This window comes from Geotrypetes seraphini, chromosome 1 (genome assembly GCF_902459505.1).
Source record: "Geotrypetes seraphini chromosome 1, aGeoSer1.1, whole genome shotgun sequence".
Lineage (NCBI taxonomy): Eukaryota > Metazoa > Chordata > Amphibia > Gymnophiona > Dermophiidae > Geotrypetes > Geotrypetes seraphini.
Genome location: NC_047084.1, coordinates 197,144,942 through 197,164,668, shown reverse-complemented (window position 1 = coordinate 197,164,668; position 19,727 = coordinate 197,144,942). Strand labels below are relative to the sequence as shown.

The 19,727-nt window shown below is 43.9% G+C and overlaps 1 protein-coding gene across 3 annotated transcripts in view; it reads left to right on the top strand.

Moving 5' to 3' along the window:
* Positions 1-19,727, top strand: part of PDLIM3 (PDZ and LIM domain 3) — a 110,343-nt gene that overhangs the window by 40,596 nt on the left and 50,020 nt on the right. For all 3 annotated transcript variants that reach the window (XM_033943706.1, XM_033943719.1, XM_033943714.1), the window contains exon 2: positions 18,440-18,591. In XM_033943706.1, coding sequence (XP_033799597.1) covers positions 18,440-18,591 — 152 coding nt within the window. The remainder of the gene's footprint in view (positions 1-18,439; positions 18,592-19,727) is intronic.

Below are 19,727 nucleotides of genomic sequence, written 5' to 3'. Positions count from 1 at the left end.
ATTTATTAGGATTTATTTACTTTTTGTAATGTGGCCAGGGTCACAGAAAAATGGAAACAATTTATTTAAACTGAGTTTTGCAGCTGGGGACCTCCCCCTTTTTTTTTTTTTTTTTTAATTCCCATGCACTTATATTCCAAGAAAATTTTTTTTTTAACTATTGCAACTGACCTTACTTTATAGTTATTAAGATTAAATTATTTCACGGAATTGGGAGATAGTTAACAAGCTATGTTATGGCCATAATGTGCATTTTACCCCTTAATGTATGTAAAGGGTTCCAACACAAATTTTAGTGTCGTAAAGCAAGTTTTTTTTAAAGTTACCAAGGGGTTCATAGTAATGAAATGCAAAGCATGCAAAAGCATGTAGAACACCTCATTATATAATTTCCATTACACAGCTTGCTGTGAATGCTGCAACCCATGTTATACGAGGGGGTACTGAAAAGTTCTCGGCCCAACCAAGAAGGGAATGACGTGGAGCCATGGAACTTACAAGTTATTCCACATATTCACCCCTAAGTTCAACACACTGGGCACATTGTGTCTGAAGTTTCTGTAACCCTTCCAAAAAGTACTCTTGTCTGGTCAATGAAATACTGCTCTGCTGCTGCAATCACCTCCAAATCACTTGACAATTGTCACCCTTTCAAACTCTTTTCAAGGTTTTGAAACAGAAAATAGTCAAATGGAGCACGATCTGATGAGGGTAGATGGTCTAGGCACTGAAACCCCAACTGCATCAAAACATTCATCATTTTGCCAGTCTTGTGAGTGGCTGCATTGTCTTGCAAAAAGAGAACTCCTTCATGCAGCTTCCCTCTCCTTTTTTTCTTTCAATGCCTCCTTTAATCGACACAGCAGGTTACAGTAATATTCTGCATTAGCTGTTTGGCCCCTCGGTCATTACAACACCTTCCTGATCCCAAAACACTGTGGCCATGACCTTTCCTCCTGACTTTTGAGTCTTGAATTTCTTTGGCCTTGGAGAACCTGAGTGCCGCAATTACATGGACTATTTTGTCTAAGAATCATAGTGGTACAACAGTAACTAGTCGTACCAAAAGGGTTGGCACCAGCTTGTTGAAAATGCTGCAAAATCAACTTGAAGTGTCCACTCGATGTTTCTCGTCTGCATTCAAACATTTGGGCACCCGCTTGACTAGCCACTTCTACAAACCCAGCTGTTCGTGGATTATATACCTAGTACTTTCCCTGGATATCTATAGTGTCTCAGCAATTCTTACAGCTGATATTTGCTGATCTGCCAAAATCAAGTCATGGATGTGTCAACAATTTCAGGAAGTGACATCATTTGAGGCCTCCCACACCTTGCTGCATATTTGGTCTCAAAATCTCCATGTTGAAAGTTTAGACACTTCACTGTGGAGAATGATGGGCATTTGTTACTCAATGTTTGCATCATACATTCATGAATTTCCTTTGGCGTTTTCTTCTCAGGAATAGGAACTTCATGATGGCTCAGAGTTCCACAAGTGAAATTTCCAAACTCTTCGTTGACATGGTTCAATCAATGATCTGGAACAATGTCAAAACATAGCATTATGATTCTTCAGATTGGCACTATGTACAATAAAATAACTCTTTTCAGCTACAGTGGGGAAAATGCTCAGAATTTAGGAAGTTGGTTAGGTTCAGAACTTTTCAGCACCCCCTTGTGTCTGGAAAAATAAACCCAGCAAAGGCTGGGGTTATCCTACTATCCCAGGACATTAGTCTACAAGGCTGCATTAGTCTACAAGGCTGCAGTCTGATGCTCCAGTGTTGCATCTTAAAGGAGTTGGTGATGGAGAAAACAAGCTTTCCCCTAGTCTCATCCCCCAGTCACAAGCCATCCTCCTAATGCTTACTCCTGCCCCTTCCCACAGAAGATCCTCCACCCAGAGGTTTTCCTGCTCAAGAAAACTTACTCTGTAATGGGGGGGGGGGATTGACACCCAAGGAGCATCAGTGGAATAAGTAGAATTTAAAAACTTAGCTTCCCTGGTTTCCAGCATATTGCTCAAACCAGTAGCCCCCCTAGATGGACGTAGGTAGCCATAATGCTGGAGCCACACTGTTCTTGAGTTTCCAAGTACAATGATTCTGCAGCCCCTCACACCTAGCCTAGAGTGTAAGCACCTCAATAGTGCAGTATGTTGTTGCAATTTTCCAGGTCTGTGTCTGGGTAAGTAGAACTGACTCAAACAGATAGTATTGGAGCCACCAGGGATCAGGTGATCCTGGACCTGATACTCACCAATGGAGATAGTGTCACAGAGGTATCGGTAGGTGATGCGTTGGCCTCCAGTGACCACAACATGGTGTGGTTTCACCTCAGGAAGGGATTCACCAGGTCAAACACATCAACGAAGGTCCTCGACTTTAAGGGCACTAACTTCAAGAGCATGGAAGATTTTGTCTGAGGCGCTGCAAAACCAGGACACGACAGATAGTGTGGAGATACTGTGGTCAGCTCTGAAATCTACCCTACAGGAAGCAACCAACCTCTTTATAAAGACCGTGAGTAAACGGAGGAGAAATAATAAACCTCGGTGGTTCTCTGCGGAGATCTCGGAACTCGTAAAACAGAAGAAAAGAGCATTTGTATCCTATAAACAATTACAATGACTGGAAGCTAAGGAAACCTATCTGGTGAAATCTAGGACTGTTAAAGCAGCAGTCAGATATGCCAAACTCCGGATGGAAGGAAATTTGGCTAAGAATATTAAAAAAGGGGATAAATCCTTCTTCAGGTATGTTAGCGACAGAAAAGAACACAGACGGAATAGTGCGCCTAAGGAAACACCACGGTAACTATGTAGAATCGAACTCCGATAAAGCCGAACTACTCAATGAATACTTCTGTTCAGTCTTTATCTGTGAGGCGCTAGGTTCCGGTCTACAGCTGCAGACAAGGGAAAGCTCAGAAGACCCGTTCCAGAATTTTGAATTTACTGCCAGCAGCGTCTACCAAGAACTATCAAGGCTCAAGGGAACAAAGCCATGGGACTGGATAAACTACATCCCAGAGTGCTTAGGGAATTGAGAGATGTCCTGGCGGAGCCGTTAGCTGCGCTCTTCAATCTTTCCCTAAGCACAGGAAAAGTCCCATTGGACTGGAAAACAGGTGACGTCATTCTACTCCACAAAAAGGATTGCAGGTCAGAGACTGCAAATTACAGACCGGTAAGTCTCACATCAATAGTGTGTAAACTTATAGAAACGTTGATTAAACACAAATTAGATACGATTCTAAACGATGGAAGGATTTACAAAGGGAAGGTCCTGCCAATCCAATCTAATCAGCTTCTTTGACTGGGTAACGAAAAAGCTAGATAAGGGAGAGTCCCTGGATGTCGTGTATTTGGACTTCAGTAAGGCTTTTGATAGTGTCCCACACTGTAGGTTATTGAACAAGATGAGTTCGTTGGGATTAGGAGAAACATTGACTGCATGGGTTAAAGACTGGCTCAGTGGCAGACTTCAAAGGGTGGTGGTAAATGGTACTTCTCCGAAACTTCGGAAGTGATCAATGAAGTGCTGCAAGGCTCGGTCTTGGGTACAATCCTATTTAATATCTTTGTACAGGACCTGCCTCAGGGACTTCGAGGTAAAATTGCGTTATTTGCCGATGATGCTAAACTGTGCAACGTAGTGGGCAGAATAACCATGCCCGACACTATGACGCAGGACCTACTTTTACTGGAAAAATGGTCTAATATTTGGCAACTGAGTTTTAATGCCAAAAGGTGCAAGGTTATGCACCTTGGTAGTGGAAACCCATGCAGAATTTACACCCTAAATGGTGAGACCTTAACAAGAACTGTTGCAGAACGGGACCTAGGAGTAATAATTAGTGAAGATATGAAGGCTGCCAATCAAGTGGAGAAAGCTTCATCCAAGGCTAGACAAATGCTGGGTTGCATCCAAAGAAGTTTTGTCAGCCAAAAGCCTGAAGTTATAATGCCATTGTACAGGTCCATGGTGAGACCCCATCTGGAATATTGTGTTCAATTTTGGAGGCCACACTATCAAAAGGATGTGCTGAGAATGGACTCAAGGATCTCCCATATGAAGAACGCCTAGGTAAGTTGCAGCTATACATTCTCAAAGGAACGCAGAGAGAGGGGAGACATGATAGAGATGTTCAAATATGTTACTGGCCATATTGAGGTGGAAGAAGACATCTTTTTCCTCACAGGACCTACGACTACAAGAGGGCATCCATTAAAAATCAAAGGTGGGAGATTTCATGGTGAAATCAGGAAGTATTTCTTAACCGAAAGGGTGGTTGATCATAGGAATGATCTTCCACTTCAGGTAGTTGAGGCCAACAACGTGCTCTATTTTAAGAAAAAATGAGACAAACATGTGGGGTCACTTTGAGGGAGTGTTTAGGGGGGAGGGTTATTTGAGTGGGCAGACTTGTTGGGCCGATGGCCCTTTTCTGCCGTCATACTCTATGTTTCTATGACATTTCAGCCATCTTGCTGTGGATTCTTCAGGATGTGTATTCCATGTTTGCATGCTGAATCTGACATACGTACTTCAAAGTGAGTTCACTAGAACTGCTGGGACCTTTTTGTTAGACTTAAGAGACTGGTCTGCTTTCAATTTCAATTTATTTTTAATTCTCTTAAATTGACAAAGTAATTAAAACAAAACCAGATGTCCCTAGTTGCTTTGTGTTCCTGAAGGCAACTTGAGAAGAGGGATTTTTGTCTTTTTAAAAATTGAAAACATGTCTAATTATTCTTAACCATTCTGAAGGCCTGCACGGTGCCCCATGATTACTCAACTTTGCAGTGATGGCCCTTGTGGAATTTCAGGCATGCAAACTCAGCCCAAAACAGACAGTAAGAAAACACATACTCAAAAAAAAAAAAGCTAATATTAGAAAATCTACCTAAAAAGGACACAGAGGGGAGAGGTGAAAAAATAGCAAAGAATGCAGTCTGTTAGCTATCAAAAGCAAGTTAAGAGTGAAACTTTATCAGCAGAAATTACATGAATTCCTCGCATTATTCCAATTGAGCCTAGAAAATGAAGCTGAAAGTTGGTATGCTTGTTGCTATTCCACTTATTCATGAGTGCCAGCTGCCGTCATGTTAACTCAAGAACCAGTTGTATAGCTTTTTTGTTTGGCTGGGAGGAAGCAGGGATTAGTACTTACATCACAGCCTCTTTAGAACAAGAGCTGAGAAATGCACAGGGATGCAAATCCATTCCCGTAGGCTGGTCCCTGCCATTCTCTTGCTTGGCTCTAATTTTCACATTGCTCAGCAAAGGTTGCGCTAGGAATCCTGCATAACCTCGGTATATAAATGGAAGTGGAATTTAATTTGTAGATGTCATGTCGCGTCACAGACGAATTACAAAAGGATTATCCTAAACCAAAAATATGGAAATGCAATCCATCAAATGAAAATCTTCAAACTTGAGAGGAGAAAAATAGAAAGAAGTTGCAAACTGTTTACTGAAAGAAGAAAAACAACAACCCCAGATCCATAATATGTATATCATAAATTGGTGACCTCAAAAGGGGATCTATTATAATTTCCTACGAATATCAGTTTGTTTCCCAATATATTTAGTAGGATATTTACACATAAGAACATAAGAATTGCCGCTGCTTGGTCAGACCAGTAGTTCATCTTGCCCAGCAGTCCTCTCATGCGGCGGCCCTTAGGTCAAAGACCAGTACTCTAAATGAGTTCAGCCTCACCTGCTTATGTTCCAGTTTAGCAGGAACTTGTCCAACTTTGTCTTGAATTCCTGGAGGGTGTTTTCCCCTATAACAGATTCTGGAAGAGCGTTCCAGTTGTTTACCACTGTCTGAGTGAAGAAGAACTTCCTTACGTTTGTACGGAATCTATTCTCTTTCAGCTTTAGGGAGTGCCCTCTCATTCTCCCTATCTTGGAGAGGGTGAACAATCTGCCTTTATCTACTAAGTCATCTTGAATGTTTCGATCATGTCCTCTCTGTCTCTTCTTTTCAAGGGAGAAGAGGCCCAGTTTCTCCAATCTCTCACTCTAAAGCAACTCCTCCAGCCCTTTAACCATTTTAGTCGCTCTTCTCTGGACCCTTTTGAGTAGTACACTCCCCTTATTTCTTGTTCTGCTCTGTAAAAATGCAATTCAAGATGTATTAAAGTAATAGTTCTTCTCTGATCTACACAATATACTGTACTTTTCACTTTCAAAGTGAGAGAAATTAGACATATTCAAAGAGTAATCAATAAACCAGGAAGTTGTTGCTTGCATAAGCTTTCACACCTTTCCTCTAGATTCTATAAGCTATATAGCAAGGTAAATAACGTGGAGGACTGCGAAGATCTCCAAAAGGATCTGACAACACTGGAAAAATGGGCCAAAAAGTGGCAAATGAGCTTCAACATAGGGAAATGCAAGGTCATGCATATAGGGAAAAGAACCCGATGTTCACTTACAAAATGGGGGGTTCACCGCTAGGGGTGAGCAACCTTGAAAGAGACCTGGGAGTGATAGTGGACACAACATTGAAGGCGACGGCACAGTGCGCCTCAGCCTCAAGGAAAGCAAACAAAATGTTGGGAATCATTAAGAAGGGTATCACGACCAGGACGAAGGAAGTCATCCTGCCACTGTATTGTGCAATGGTGCGACCGCACCTGGAGTACTGTGTTCAGTACTGGTCGCCGCACCTCAAGAAGGACATGGCAGTACTTGAGAAAGTCCAGAGAAGAGCAACTAAACTAATAAAGGGCATGGAGGACCTCTCATATACTGACAGACTAAAAAAGTTGGGGCTTTTCTCCCTGGAAAAGCGGAGACTTAGAGGAGACATGATAGAAACCTTCAAGATCATGAAGGGTATAGAAAAGATAGACAGGGACAGACTTTTCAAATTAAGGGGAACCATAAGTACAAGGGGGCACTCGGAGAAATTGAAAGGGGAGAGGTTTAGATCAAACGCCAGGAAGTTCTTCTTCACACAGAGGGTGGTGGATACATGGAATGCACTACCGGAGGATGTAGTGAGCAGGAACACGCTACAGGGCTTCAAAGAAGCTCTGGATAGGTACTTGGAGGACAAAGGGATAGAAGGGTACAGAAAAGAATAGAGGTAGAGGTAAGTTATACAATTAGTCAGGGAGCACTGTTCAGGCAATAAGCCTGATGGGCCGCCGCGGGTGCGGACCGCTGGGCAAGATGGACCTATGGTCTGCCTCAGCGGAGGCAACTCACATTGGTGCTCAAAATAATTAGTTAATAGGCTCCAGTGATTTTAATTTTTGGAGCTAACAAGCAGTTAATTGGCACACCAATCTGGCTAAATGCTACTCTGACAGCGGATGCCTAAATTGGATTGTGTACAACTCAAGAGGGTGTGGCCATTGAAAAGGTATAGGTGGGGATGGGGGCATTCACAAAAGGTGGTCACAGTGTTACAGAATAGTGGGTATCTGTATCAAATTTACATGTCAGGATTTACACCAGGTTTTAGCTGGTATAAGTCTTCGTACCCAAGTTGAACACCAAACTCGGTGCTTGTCCCAAAGTGCCCTTTATAAGAATAGCATTGAACTGTGAATTTTCAGCAATATTTATAGAATCTGGCCTCTTATTTCATAGTACACCCTATTTGACTCTGGCTCCAAAACTTGTCACAAAAAGACCAGAAAGTTAAATAGAGCCTATCTGTGTCCAGTCATGGTAGTTCAGCTGATACGAATATCATGCATGAAGAATCAAACTCTTTCTGTTGTATGAAGTGAATTAGAAGTAAAAGTCTAATTACAAGAAACAGAGCTATTGAAAGAACTCTTAAGATACAGATTGTGCTATAAGAATTTCAGTGTGCTTGAATATTCCATGGACTGCTGTCAGTTTGGCAAACTATCCATTGATCAGGCCAGTCCTCCGAAGTCGGTATCAGTGGGTTAGGGAAAATACTAAGGAAGATCACTGAGTCCTAAGACTACTTTAGAAGAACTACAGAGATCTCTGATAGGGTAAAGTGACTGTTCAACAATTTCAAGATTATCCTACAAATAGGGCCTGTATGGAAGGCTGACAAAGAGAAAGCCACATCAATGTTTACATATAAACACTTGTTTATTTCACACACCACTTTGCACCCTAACAAATCTGTATAAAAAAGCATGGTGGTGGCAATGTTATATTATGGCGATACTTTGAAGCAGATGGAACAGAGCCGTCTGAGCATGGAGGGAAAGGTAAATGGTAACTACAGTCAGATCTTGGGGCTCAGTTTGCTGTAGACCAGGGACTAGAAAGGTCACATTTCACCTGCATAGTTATCATAAGTATAAAGCAAAAGCAACAGGTGATTGAGGCCAGCAGCGTGCCTGATTTTAAGGCCAAATGGGATCGACACGTGGGATCTATTCGCAAAGTAAAGGCAGGGGAGGGTCATTAGGGTGGGCAGACTGGATGGGCCGTGGCCCTTATCTGCCGTTAATTTCTATGTTTCTAGAGTAGCTCTGCAACAAGGAAGTGAATGTCCTTTAAACCAGACCTGATAAGACTTAGACTGTTGGCCACAGACAAACCCCAGCCAACTTGAGTTTGAGCTATTCTGCCAAGAAAGAATAAGCAAAAACTGCTCACTCAGTGAGAAAGTTGTACTTAGGCTGTTATTGCTGCAACAAGGACTTAAGTGAGTTCTTCAGGGAAATGTTAAGCTGGTTGAGGCCCACAGACAGGCTCTCCATTGGACATGGAATCACTGGACCCTGGAATGGTCAAACATGGTCTTCACACATAGTTAAGTGCACCACTAGAAACAGAAGGAAATCCCCATAGAAACAATCAAATAAACAAAGTGGGAAGGCCGAGATGTTCCAGTTGGGGTCTTTATTGTCAGTAACATAAAACATTTATTTATTTATATTCCGCATATCCTAAAATTCTAAGCGAGTTACAAATTATTCAGGTACTCAAGCATTTTTCCCTATCTGTCCTTTCAGGCTCACACTCTATCTAATGTACCTGGGGCACTGGAGGATTAAGTGACTTGCCCAAGGTCACAAGGAGCAGTGCAGGATTTGAACGCACAACCCCAGGGTGCTGGAGCTGGAGCTCTAACCACACAATCAACGTTGTGTGTGTTTTGGTACTCAGGAGTCTGAAAACGAACACAGACTAAATATGAAATTAGCTAAAACCAAAAAAACATTCAAAATCATGAATTGAAAACATATGGAGACCACTATAAAACCCAACACCATATAGTAAACCATTGAATACAAAGGAATAGACCATAAATATGCACATGTAAAATAATTTTAATGCTACCTTGAAATTTGTTTAAGAACCAAATGGTTGTGTTTGTAAAGGAATGTTTTTAAAAAGATGTTGCCTAAAAGCAAAAAGAGAGAGATTAAGTGAAAAGCCAAAAAAGTAAATAATGGGAATGTGTCATGCAAAACTCACCTCTCTTATAAAGGAAATTTAGACTGGCTCTCAGTAAATCAGTGTAATGATATTCTCCTGGAAAAAGGAGCACCCAAGAAAGGGGATCTAAAGCAGACTTTGAGACACCGTCTATTTTATCCCCCCTTGTAAAAGGGGGGATAAAATAGAAATACATAGACAAAGGTTAAATTGAACCAGCAAGAAGCTGGACTCTGCATACAATGCAACACCACAGAAACAGTGACATGTCTCCTAAAGCAATAAATAAATAGAAAATTTTTGTTCTACCTTTGTCTTCTCTGGTTTCTGCTTTCCTCATCTTCTTGTTACTCTCTTCCTTCCATCCACTGTCTGCTGTCTCTCTGCTCCTATATGGCAACCTAACCCCCTTTTTGCTTTATTTCCACTGCTGGTCCAGGGAGCAGCTGTGGCTAGGGTGCTGGAGAAAAAGGGAGTGCCAGGAGTAGGGGAAACATAAGAATAGCCTTACTGGGTCAGACCAATGGTCCATGAAACCCAAAGTAGGCCGTTCTCACGGTGGCCAATCCAGGTCATTAGTACCTGGCCAAAACCCAAAGAGTAGCAACATTCCGTGCTACCAATCTAGGGCAAGTAGAGGCTTCCCCATGTCTTAATAACAGACTATGGACTTTTCCTCCAAAAATTTGTCCAAACCTTTCTTAAAACCAGCTACGCTATCCGCTTTTACCACAACCTCTGGCAAATGCATTCCAGAGCTTAACTATTCTATGAGTGAAAAAATATTTCCTCCTATTGGTTTTAAAAAAAAAGTATTTCCCTGCAATTTCATCAAGTGTTCCCTAGTCTTTGTCATTTTTGACAAAGTGAAAAATCAATCCACTTGTACCTGTTCTACTCCACTCAGGATTAATCATATCATATCTTCCCTTCAGCCTTCTCTTTTCCAAGCTGAAGAGTCCTAGCCTTTTTAGTCTTTCCTCATACCAAAGGAGTTACATCCCCTTTATCACCAGAATATCCTGGAGGTAGATTGGGGAGGAGGAGAGAAGAGGTGCTGGATGGGAGAAGAGAGGAAAGTGAATTCACCAGAACTGTAGAAAATAGTGAGACTGAGGAATAAGAGGAAGGGGCATGGGATTTAGAGATGAGGGAAAGAGTTGGAAAGCTGTAGGAAGATGCAGTAAACAGAGAAAAATTTAAGATTGGAGAGTAAGAATGAATGAATGAAATCTGGATAGAGGCAGAACATAAGAGATGCCGCTGCTGGGTCTGACCAGTGGTCCATCATGCCCAGCAGTCTGCTCATGCGGCGGCCCTTTTGGTCAAAGACCAGTGCCCTAACTGAGACTAGCCTTACCAGCGTACGTCCTTGTTCAGTAGGAACTTGTCTAACTTTGCCTTGAATCCCTGGAGCGTGTTTTCCCCTATGACAGCCTCCGGGAGGGCGTTCCATTTTTCCACCACTCTCTGGATGAAGAAGAACTTCCTTATGTTTGTACGGAATCTATCCCCTTTCAACTTTAGAGAGTGCCCTCTCATTCTCTCTACCGTGGAGAGGGTAAACAACCTGTCCTTATCCACTAAGTCTATCCCCTTCAGTACCTTGAATGTTTCGATCATGTCCCCTCTCAATTTCCTCTGTTCGAGGGAGAAGAGGCCCAGTTTCTCTAATCTTTTGATGTACGGCAGTTCCTCCAACCCCCTAACTATCTTAGTCGCTTTTCTCTGGACCCTTTCGAGTAGTACCATGTCCTTCATGTACGGCGACCAGTGTTGGACGCAGTACTCCAGGTGAGGGCGTACCATGGCCCGGTACAGCGGCATGATAACCTTCTCCGATCTATTCGTGATCCCTTTCTTTATCATTCTTAGCATTCTGTTTGCCCTTTTCGCCGCCGCCACACATTGTGTAGACGGCTTCATCAACTTGTCGATCAGAACTCCCAAGTCCCTTTCCTGGGAGGTCTCTCCAAGTACTGCCCCGGACATCCTGTACTCGTGCTTGAGATTTTTGATACCAACATGCATCAATTTACACATCCACATTGAACCACACTGTCGACAATCCTATCGATGCGGCTCACTATGTCTTCTACCTTGGCCTCGGCTAGGCAGGTCACCAGTCGATCCAGTCTTCCTCCCGCTATGTGGCTGTTGATAGAGTCCCCCACAATGATTGTTGTCCTCTCTATCTTCTCTTGATTCTCTAGTCGCAGGTCCGTGTCCCTGGTGTATGTCCATCTCTCCAGCTGTAGGTCCGTGTCCTTTGTTCCTATTCATTTCCTCTCATCCTGGCATTCGTCTTCTTGTGGGTTCCCTCTGCTGTTTCCAGATCTTGTTGCTGTGTCCCCCATTTCCTCCTGGTGGCTGTCCGTCTGCTGTAGGCATATCCCTGCAGTTCCACTGAAGCTGGTGCTTTTCCACGGCCTCCCTGTATACCTCTTCTATGAAGTTCTCCAGCTCCCGGACTTCTTCCTCGATGGTGTCCACTGTCTTGATGATCTCTGCATCTCCGTCTGCTTCCTCTACAGTTTGAAGTGTCTCCAGTTCCAGTATTCTGCTCTTCAGGAGGCTGACTTTCTTCTTCAGGCTTTCCAGTTCTCCGCATCGAGCACATACGTAAGACCGCCTCCCAGAAGGGAGGTAGTCATACATATGGCAGATGGTGCAGAAAACAGGGTAGCTCAACATCCTGCTTCTGTCTGCTGCTTCAATTACTTCCCACTTGCCGGTCTCCTATGGATGTCTGCTGTGGATGTCTACTGTGTCTTATGGGTTTGCTGGGTTATGTCCTCAGTGTCCGCCTAGTTGTGTGTTCTTTGTGCCTGCTGTGTCTTCTGTGCCCCCTGTGTCTCCCTGGTTGTGTGCCTCTGTACCTGCTTGGTCTGCCTGGTTGAATGTCCTCTGCATCTGCTGTGGTCTCCCTCTGCTCTTCTTTAATGGTGGCTCATCCTTTCTCAAGGCCCTTCGCAAAGGTGCTGTCGCTAAGGTGAGCACTTTTAACGCTCGCCTTCATGCGCCAAATGGCTGAGCGCCGTTGGCTCCTCCCCTTTTAAGGGGGAGCTTCGGGTGACGTCAGGGGGTGGGCGGTGCTACCTCTCACCGCAGCCCCTCACCCTCTGCCTCCTCTCCTGCTCCTTCCCTTCTGCCTCAGCGTGTTTCCTCTTATCTCCCTTGCTTCACTCCTCAGCCCGACTTCTGCCTGCCCTGATCCTGAGTCCAGCTGAATCAGCTGGCCCCGATCCTGAGTCCAGCTGAATGAAAGGAGTGGGTATCCTTCCAGCTGATCTTCAATGCAAAGGTGCAGGGACTGTCGTGGGAGACCCAGCCCATACGACCAGGTGGGAGGGTTTGGGGGACTATCTTTGGAGGGCTCAAGGGGGATCAGCGGGAGAGGGAACACACTTTTGGAAGGCTTGGGGTGGTGGAAGGGCTCTGATTGGAGTTCCCTGGATGCACATGAGTTGTCTACCACACAGCTTTTTGGGGGGCATTTTCCAGGAACTTCTGACCCTTTAGCGACAGATGCTCAAAACCAACAGCATGCATATAATTTGCAAGCTATTCGTGTTGAGCATCTGTTGCTAAAACTAGGCTGTTGCTTTTCCAGGGCTGTAGCTTTACAGTGCCAGAGTTTTGAACATCTGCCCATCAGTCTGCTGCTCTATCCATTAAGTACAGCTAATGCAGAATATATAGTGCCTCTTTGGTAACTCAAGAGTAGAGTTACTAGATTTTGAATGTTAAAAAAGGACACGTGGCCCCGCCCCATCCACCCCAATATCATCATGTCACATCTGCGCATGCTCAGAGCACCCCCTCCCCGATGCGGCCCTGAGCCCAGTCTTTCCAGAGACTCTGCCTGGTTTTGGAAATCCATTCGGGCATCCAGTCAGTCTTCTAAAAAGATGACATGACCGGATTTTCCCGGACATCTGTAACCGTACTCGGCAGTAAACTAAAGGCCAGCAGCATATCTGAAGCCTAGTGGTCTGTTCAAAAAGTTCCAGGACTGATTTTATAAAAACTTATTAAATCTTAAAACTTATTCCATTGGGTTCCCTTCAAAGTACTCCCCTTCCTTACGTATACACTTTTCCCAACAGTATACGTTGGGTGCATAAGGATATAACCACCCAGACAAGCGTTCTGTAACATGATTGGTCCTTGAAAACGAACAGCAAGAAATTTATATTTTTACACAGTAGTTATCCTAACTTGAGCAAAAAGCAATCGAGGCTTTGTTACCATTTGAAATTTCTTATCTTTGAGAACTTGGATTTTTAGCTCTGACAGAAATTTAAGTCGAAAAAAGAGCACCGCAGAGGGTGGATGATGAAATGGATGTTTGCTTGTCAACTGAGCCGCGTTTTAAGTTATATTGCACTCAAAAACAAGCGCATCCATCACATTCTATTCTATTTTCTTTAGTTTCACTGTTATTACAATTACCTATACATAGCTTAAAGAACTTTAAGGCCCCCTTGTATCAAGACACATTAGGGTTTTTTATCGCCAGCCGCTGAGATAAGAGCTCCAAATTCTATAGGTGTCGGAGCTTTTACTGCAGTAACCAGCAATTTAAAAAAAAATCCTAACATGGCTTGAAAAAAGGGGTCTAAATAAAATAACTCTCAAATATTATTCCCCTCCTCTCCCCATTTTATGAAGCAGGGGTTTTTATCATTGGCCACAGCAGTAAAAGCTCCAGCACTCATAGGAATTCTATAAATGTCAGAGCTTTTACCGGCACCGCCTGCAATTTTTTTTAAAAAACCCTAACAGGGCTTCATAAAAGGGAAGGGGGTAGTTTTTTGTTGGTTTTGTAATTTTATAATTTAAATTATAGTGTGCCACAATAAAATTTGTTCTATTAAATGTGCTGTGAAAAACATTTGCTCCGTTTACTGAGTCGGAGCTTTAAAAGTTTGAAAGACACTGATTTAAAACATTACTGTTGCATGTCTCCTGTCACTATAGGGCCAGCTCTGCAGGTGCCTCAAGTGACCACAGGCGCACAAGTTGCCCTTGGTCCTGCAGCTTTAGGGGGCCCCCCGAAGGCCAGCATACTTCCCCTTGTCTCGACCCTCATTTGGCACTCCCTGGCCTTTCCGGTCTAAGTTTAAAAAGTAATTATTGTCTGCAGAGGATCGCTGGCACTAAAGCCATTCTAACAGACTGCCAGTGGCCTCCAAAGCACTTTCTCTCTGCCCTTCCTCTGATGTAATGTCCTGTTTCGGTCTGGGATGGTCCACAGCAGAGGGAAAGTGCAGCGATGGCCACGGGCAGCCTGTTAGAATGGCTGCAGTGCCGGCAATCCTCTGCAGATAGTAATTATTTTTTAAACCTAGAGCGGAAAGTTTAGTTTATAATTTCTAGCCCGCCTTTATCCAAGGTGGGTTACAAAATATATATTCATAATAAAACAAAGGCCAGGGTGATGCCAGACGAGGGTGGAGACAACGGGGCCCTAAAGCCACAGGGCTGAGGGCCAGGGCCGCCATCAGAAATTTCTGGGCCCCTTACTGAGCAATCCTATTGGGCCCCCCACGCACCCCTTTCCCCCCCCCCCCCCGACACCCCCCCTTCTTCCATGGGCCGAATACACACATACTTTTCTGCTAATGCTCCACCTAAGCCAGTCCCTTAAAATCTTCTCGCGTCCATTGGGTGATTTGGCATAGAGGAGATATTCATAAAAAGAACGTCCGTCAAGATCTTTACTCATAGACTGTGCCATTTGCTTTAAATCATCTTCCATCATTAATCCAAATTGCACAATTCTTTCTCTGTCTTTGTCCTGAATGGCATCTGGCCACATTGCTGGATCCTTCCCGTCAACAAATTTATGAGCAGGCGCAGAGGACGCATTTTTAAACAAATGTAGTTTATCCTTGTACTCCTTATGTAATTTTAATCATCTATGGATATGTTTGTATGTTTATTGTTCATATGGTTTTATTTATTTCCCCAAATTTATTTTTGTTATACGCATTGAAAATATTTGATATTGCGTTTAAATCAAAATCTCAATAAACTTGAAACGAGTGCCCGTGAGATTGTGGGAGAGTTAAATACTCAAAGCTTAGAAGAATAACAATTTACTTAAAGTTTTTGCTGCGCCAGCTTTCTGGTACAGTGGTGCCTCACACAACGAACTTAATTCGTTCCAGGAGCAAGTTTGTTATGCGAAAAGTTCGTTATGTGAAATGCGTTAAGCGCAGTGACTAATGACTGCCTGCAGTGCCTGCGCGGAAGGATTCAATACATCGGCAGCGATCGTGGAAGCTCGGGCGACTTCGTTGTGTGAAACGAAGTTCGTTGTATGAATCAAGACATGAAGTTCGTTGTGTGCAGCGTTCGCTGTGCGAGGCGTTCGTTATGCGAGGCACCACTGTATCTTTACATACAGTGGCGTACGTAGCATATGTAACACCCAGGGCCCATCATTTTTTGGCACCCCCCCCCCCCCCATCTGTAAGAAAAACATGATTTTTAGTAACAAACCACACGTCACATATGAGTACCTAGGAAAAGGCAGCATCTTACATATTGCAGTGAACAGTACATCAATACACCCATTGTAAAACTAAACAAGCCAGACCAGCATAGATCAATCCTAACAGAAAACTATGTCTTTCGAACACACAGAACACACCTTCGCCTAGTATGGAATATGTCATCACAAACTAACCCCTCTCCCTTTTACAAAACTGTAGTGTGGATTTTAGCCACAGTGGTAACAGCCCTGACGCTCATAGAATTCTGAGCATCAGAGCTGCTACCACCACGGCTGGCGCTAAAAACCGCTCCACAGTTTTGTAAAAGGGGGGATAAAATAGAAATACACAGTTTCAACGCTCTAGCTCAAAGGTGCCCAAACTTTTTGAGCTTGTGAGCTACTTTAAAATGACCAAGTCAAAATGATCTACCAAATTAAAAAACACAAAGCACACTATACGCTGAGAAAATGTTAATTATCATTCCTATTCTGGGTTTTTTTCAAAGAGGTCAAGGCAGATGACTCTATGCATTGTCACCTCAGTAACAACCATACAAAAATAGACAAATATACCCTCCATCCTTTTTATTAAACCACAATAGCAGTTTTTAGCACAGGGAGCTGCGCTGAATGCCCAGCGCTGCTCTTGACGCTCATAGGCTCCCTGCGCTAAAAACCACTATTGCGGTTTAGTAAAAGGGGACCATATTGTAAAATATAGACAGCAGATATAAATTCAGAACTGTGCATAGTAAGTGAAGGGAAGTTTTCATCTCTGGGAATTTACCCAGTTAACTATTAAGTTATTTGAGCAAATTCCTTTGAAAACTGTGGTAATACTGCCTCCACTTTGCTAAATTTAAAATAAAATCATTTTTCCTACCTTGTCTGGTGATTTCATGAGTCTCTGGTTGCACTTTCTTCTACTGACTGTGCATCCAATCTTTCTTCCCTTCTATCAGCCTATATGCTTTCTCTCCTCCACACCTCATTCCCTCCCCTAACTTTTTCTTCCTCCCTTCATGCCCCCTTTCTTTTTTTCTGTTTCTCTTCTTTCCTTCTGTTTCCCTGCCTGCCCCCTTTCTTTCTTTCTTTCTCCCTGCCGTTCCCCAAGCCACTGCTGCTGCCATCGGGGAACAGGACCCACCCATGGATGACATGCCCCAAAGCCGACGCCGACGCATGCTCTCCAGGCCGATCAGTCTTCCTCTCCCCGACGTCAATTCTGCCGTCGAGAGGAAGTTCCGCCCAGCCAGGCAGCGATTGGCTGGCCTGAACTTCCTCTCCGACTGCAGAATTGACGTCGGGGAGAGGAAGACTGATCGGCCCGATAGATTAGATCGCCAAGACAAAGTGAGTCCTGGGTGATCGACTCACTTTGCCTTGGCGAGCTACTGGCGCCCCTGCCTTAGAACACTGCCTAGGACCCTGGGGGAGCCCGGGCCCCCTGTCAGCTCCGGGCCCCTGAATGCAGGACTGGTAGTACTGCCCTGATGGCGGCCCTGCTGAGGGCAACTGCCCTGTTTGGCCTAAAGGCTCTTCTTGAAGTACACAGGGGGAGGGGGATTCAAAGAGAGTGGGATTTGCTGAACTGGGGGGGGAGGTGAAAGAAGACATAATGGGCCTGAAAACAGAGAGATGGTAGACAACGAGATGAAGGGAGGGAAAAGAAAGGGAGAGAAGTTGGACCCAAGGGGTGATGTGGAGGGAGGGGGTATATGATGCCTCAAAGGACTTCATAATAGCATTGATATGAGAAGAATTCAGGATATAGTTAGTGTTTTATTTATTTATATATATATATATATATTAGAGAGAGACTAACATTTTGGCAATACGTTTGAGTGATTGCTTAATTTTTAAACGGCTTTCAATAATCATCTCTTGTGTGCATATATATATATATTAAATATTTTGTCCAATTTTGCATTTTTATAGGATTAATCTTGAAGGGGTAATATTAGATCATGATTTTAATTATGAAAATCTCTGTAGCCCTTAGGAACCTGAAAGTTAATTGGGCGAGGGTGTACAAGAACTTCTAAGACAGTAAGGCATCCAATATCCTTGCACTGGCCCTTCGACTCAAGCACATAATTTAGAATTTTCTATGAAAATGTCTTTCCAAAGAATGGGCTCAGTCGAGCTAGAAACAGAGCAAAGTCAGGAAGATTTTCTTCATAGAAAGGCTAGTGGATGGATTCAGCAGACTCCAAGTAAACGAAGTGGGAAGGGCAAAGCCTCTGAAATTTAGCATAGACTATCCTTGGCAGTGGGAAAATGTAAGGAAAGCTAGACATCAGGGAGGAAACTCCATAATATAACCAATTACACTACTCCTAGTTCAAACCATGGACCTCTGCTTAATTCATGATCATTTAGTTGATGTGGAAGAAATCAAATTGAAGTACCATCATGAGGCTTTGCTTTCATTGACCTTGCATCTCAGATCACTGAATCATGAATTTTGGATTGATACCTCTTATCTCAGAATAACGCAGCTGCAATAATCCTATTTCTTTTCTTTCAGATTACACCTGGAAGTAGATCCTCTGCAGCCAACCTGTGCCCTGGTGATGTCATTGTTGCAATCGATGGCTATAGCACAGAAAACATGACCCATGCAGAAGCCCAGGACAGAATTAAAGCGGCAACCAATCAGCTTGCACTCAAAATAGAAAGGTACTCGGCCAGAGGGGCTTAGAGGGTAGGAATGAGGAGCCCCTGTATCATTTGGGGGAAAGAGTTTATTAATGCGGGCTACTGTTAAGTCTGTTTTTTAGCACAAATTCCCATTTTATGCAATATGACCCTGTGGTAAAATAACCCAATTTGTGATTAAAAAATAAATAACCTGATTTAACAATAGCCCATGATAACGTCTCCCCTTAGAGGATTATTTTATAACAGGGCATCTAAGCAAGAGAGGCAAATGAGTACATAAATTGTGTGCCACTGAATATTGCCTCTGACCAGCTCTAGAAAAAGTGGGCACATCAGGGCCAGTTTATGAGGGGGTAGCATTAGGGAGGATCCTGGAGCAATTGCCAAAAAATATTCAGTGCCAGCACCCCCCTAGCTAAGCATGTTAATTTAAGACAGCTCAAATGTTGGCCTAAATTAACCTCCTTTGCTATGAGGGCACTGGCACTGAATATCAGCCTGGACCCACCTAACTAATTTAGTCCAGGAAAGCCCTTCTTCCTCCTCTTCCCCAGAATGAGCCCACACCCAACCCCCCTGAAGTATAGGTAGGTCTCCCCAGGCCATGAGGGTTATTCGAAGCAGGAGTGAAGTTTCCTGCTTGAAGTTCCCACTCTTGCAGTGGGCCTCAGCAAATGACTTGCTGTGACCTCACATAGTTGCAACAGCAATATAAGGTCCAGAGCAAGGGGTCTTCGCTCCTGCCCCCTACAACCCTCATGGACCACAAGTAATATTAGGACAGGTAGACCTGGGGGGACCTACCTACACCTTGGCAGAGGGGTTGGAGGGCTTATTCCAGGGGCAGAGGAGAAGGACTTTATCCGAGGACGAGCAGGCAGCATATTCTCTACATATGGGTGACGTCACCGACAGAGCCCCCTAGCGGACGTTTTTGCAAGCAGACTTGCTTGAAGACCTTCAAGCTTGCTATTGGCCGTGCATGCGTGTGTGCCCCTCCCGCCCGACCTAGGGCAAGCGTCTCCTCAGCGTGGCCTCAGTTCTCTGTTTTCCATGGAGCCAGAAGTACTGCGCCCTTGCTTCGCGCGATATCGTTGTCCCTCTTGCACCGCGGCTTGTTTGGTTATTTCAGTTGAGTCGCTGTGCCCGCGTCT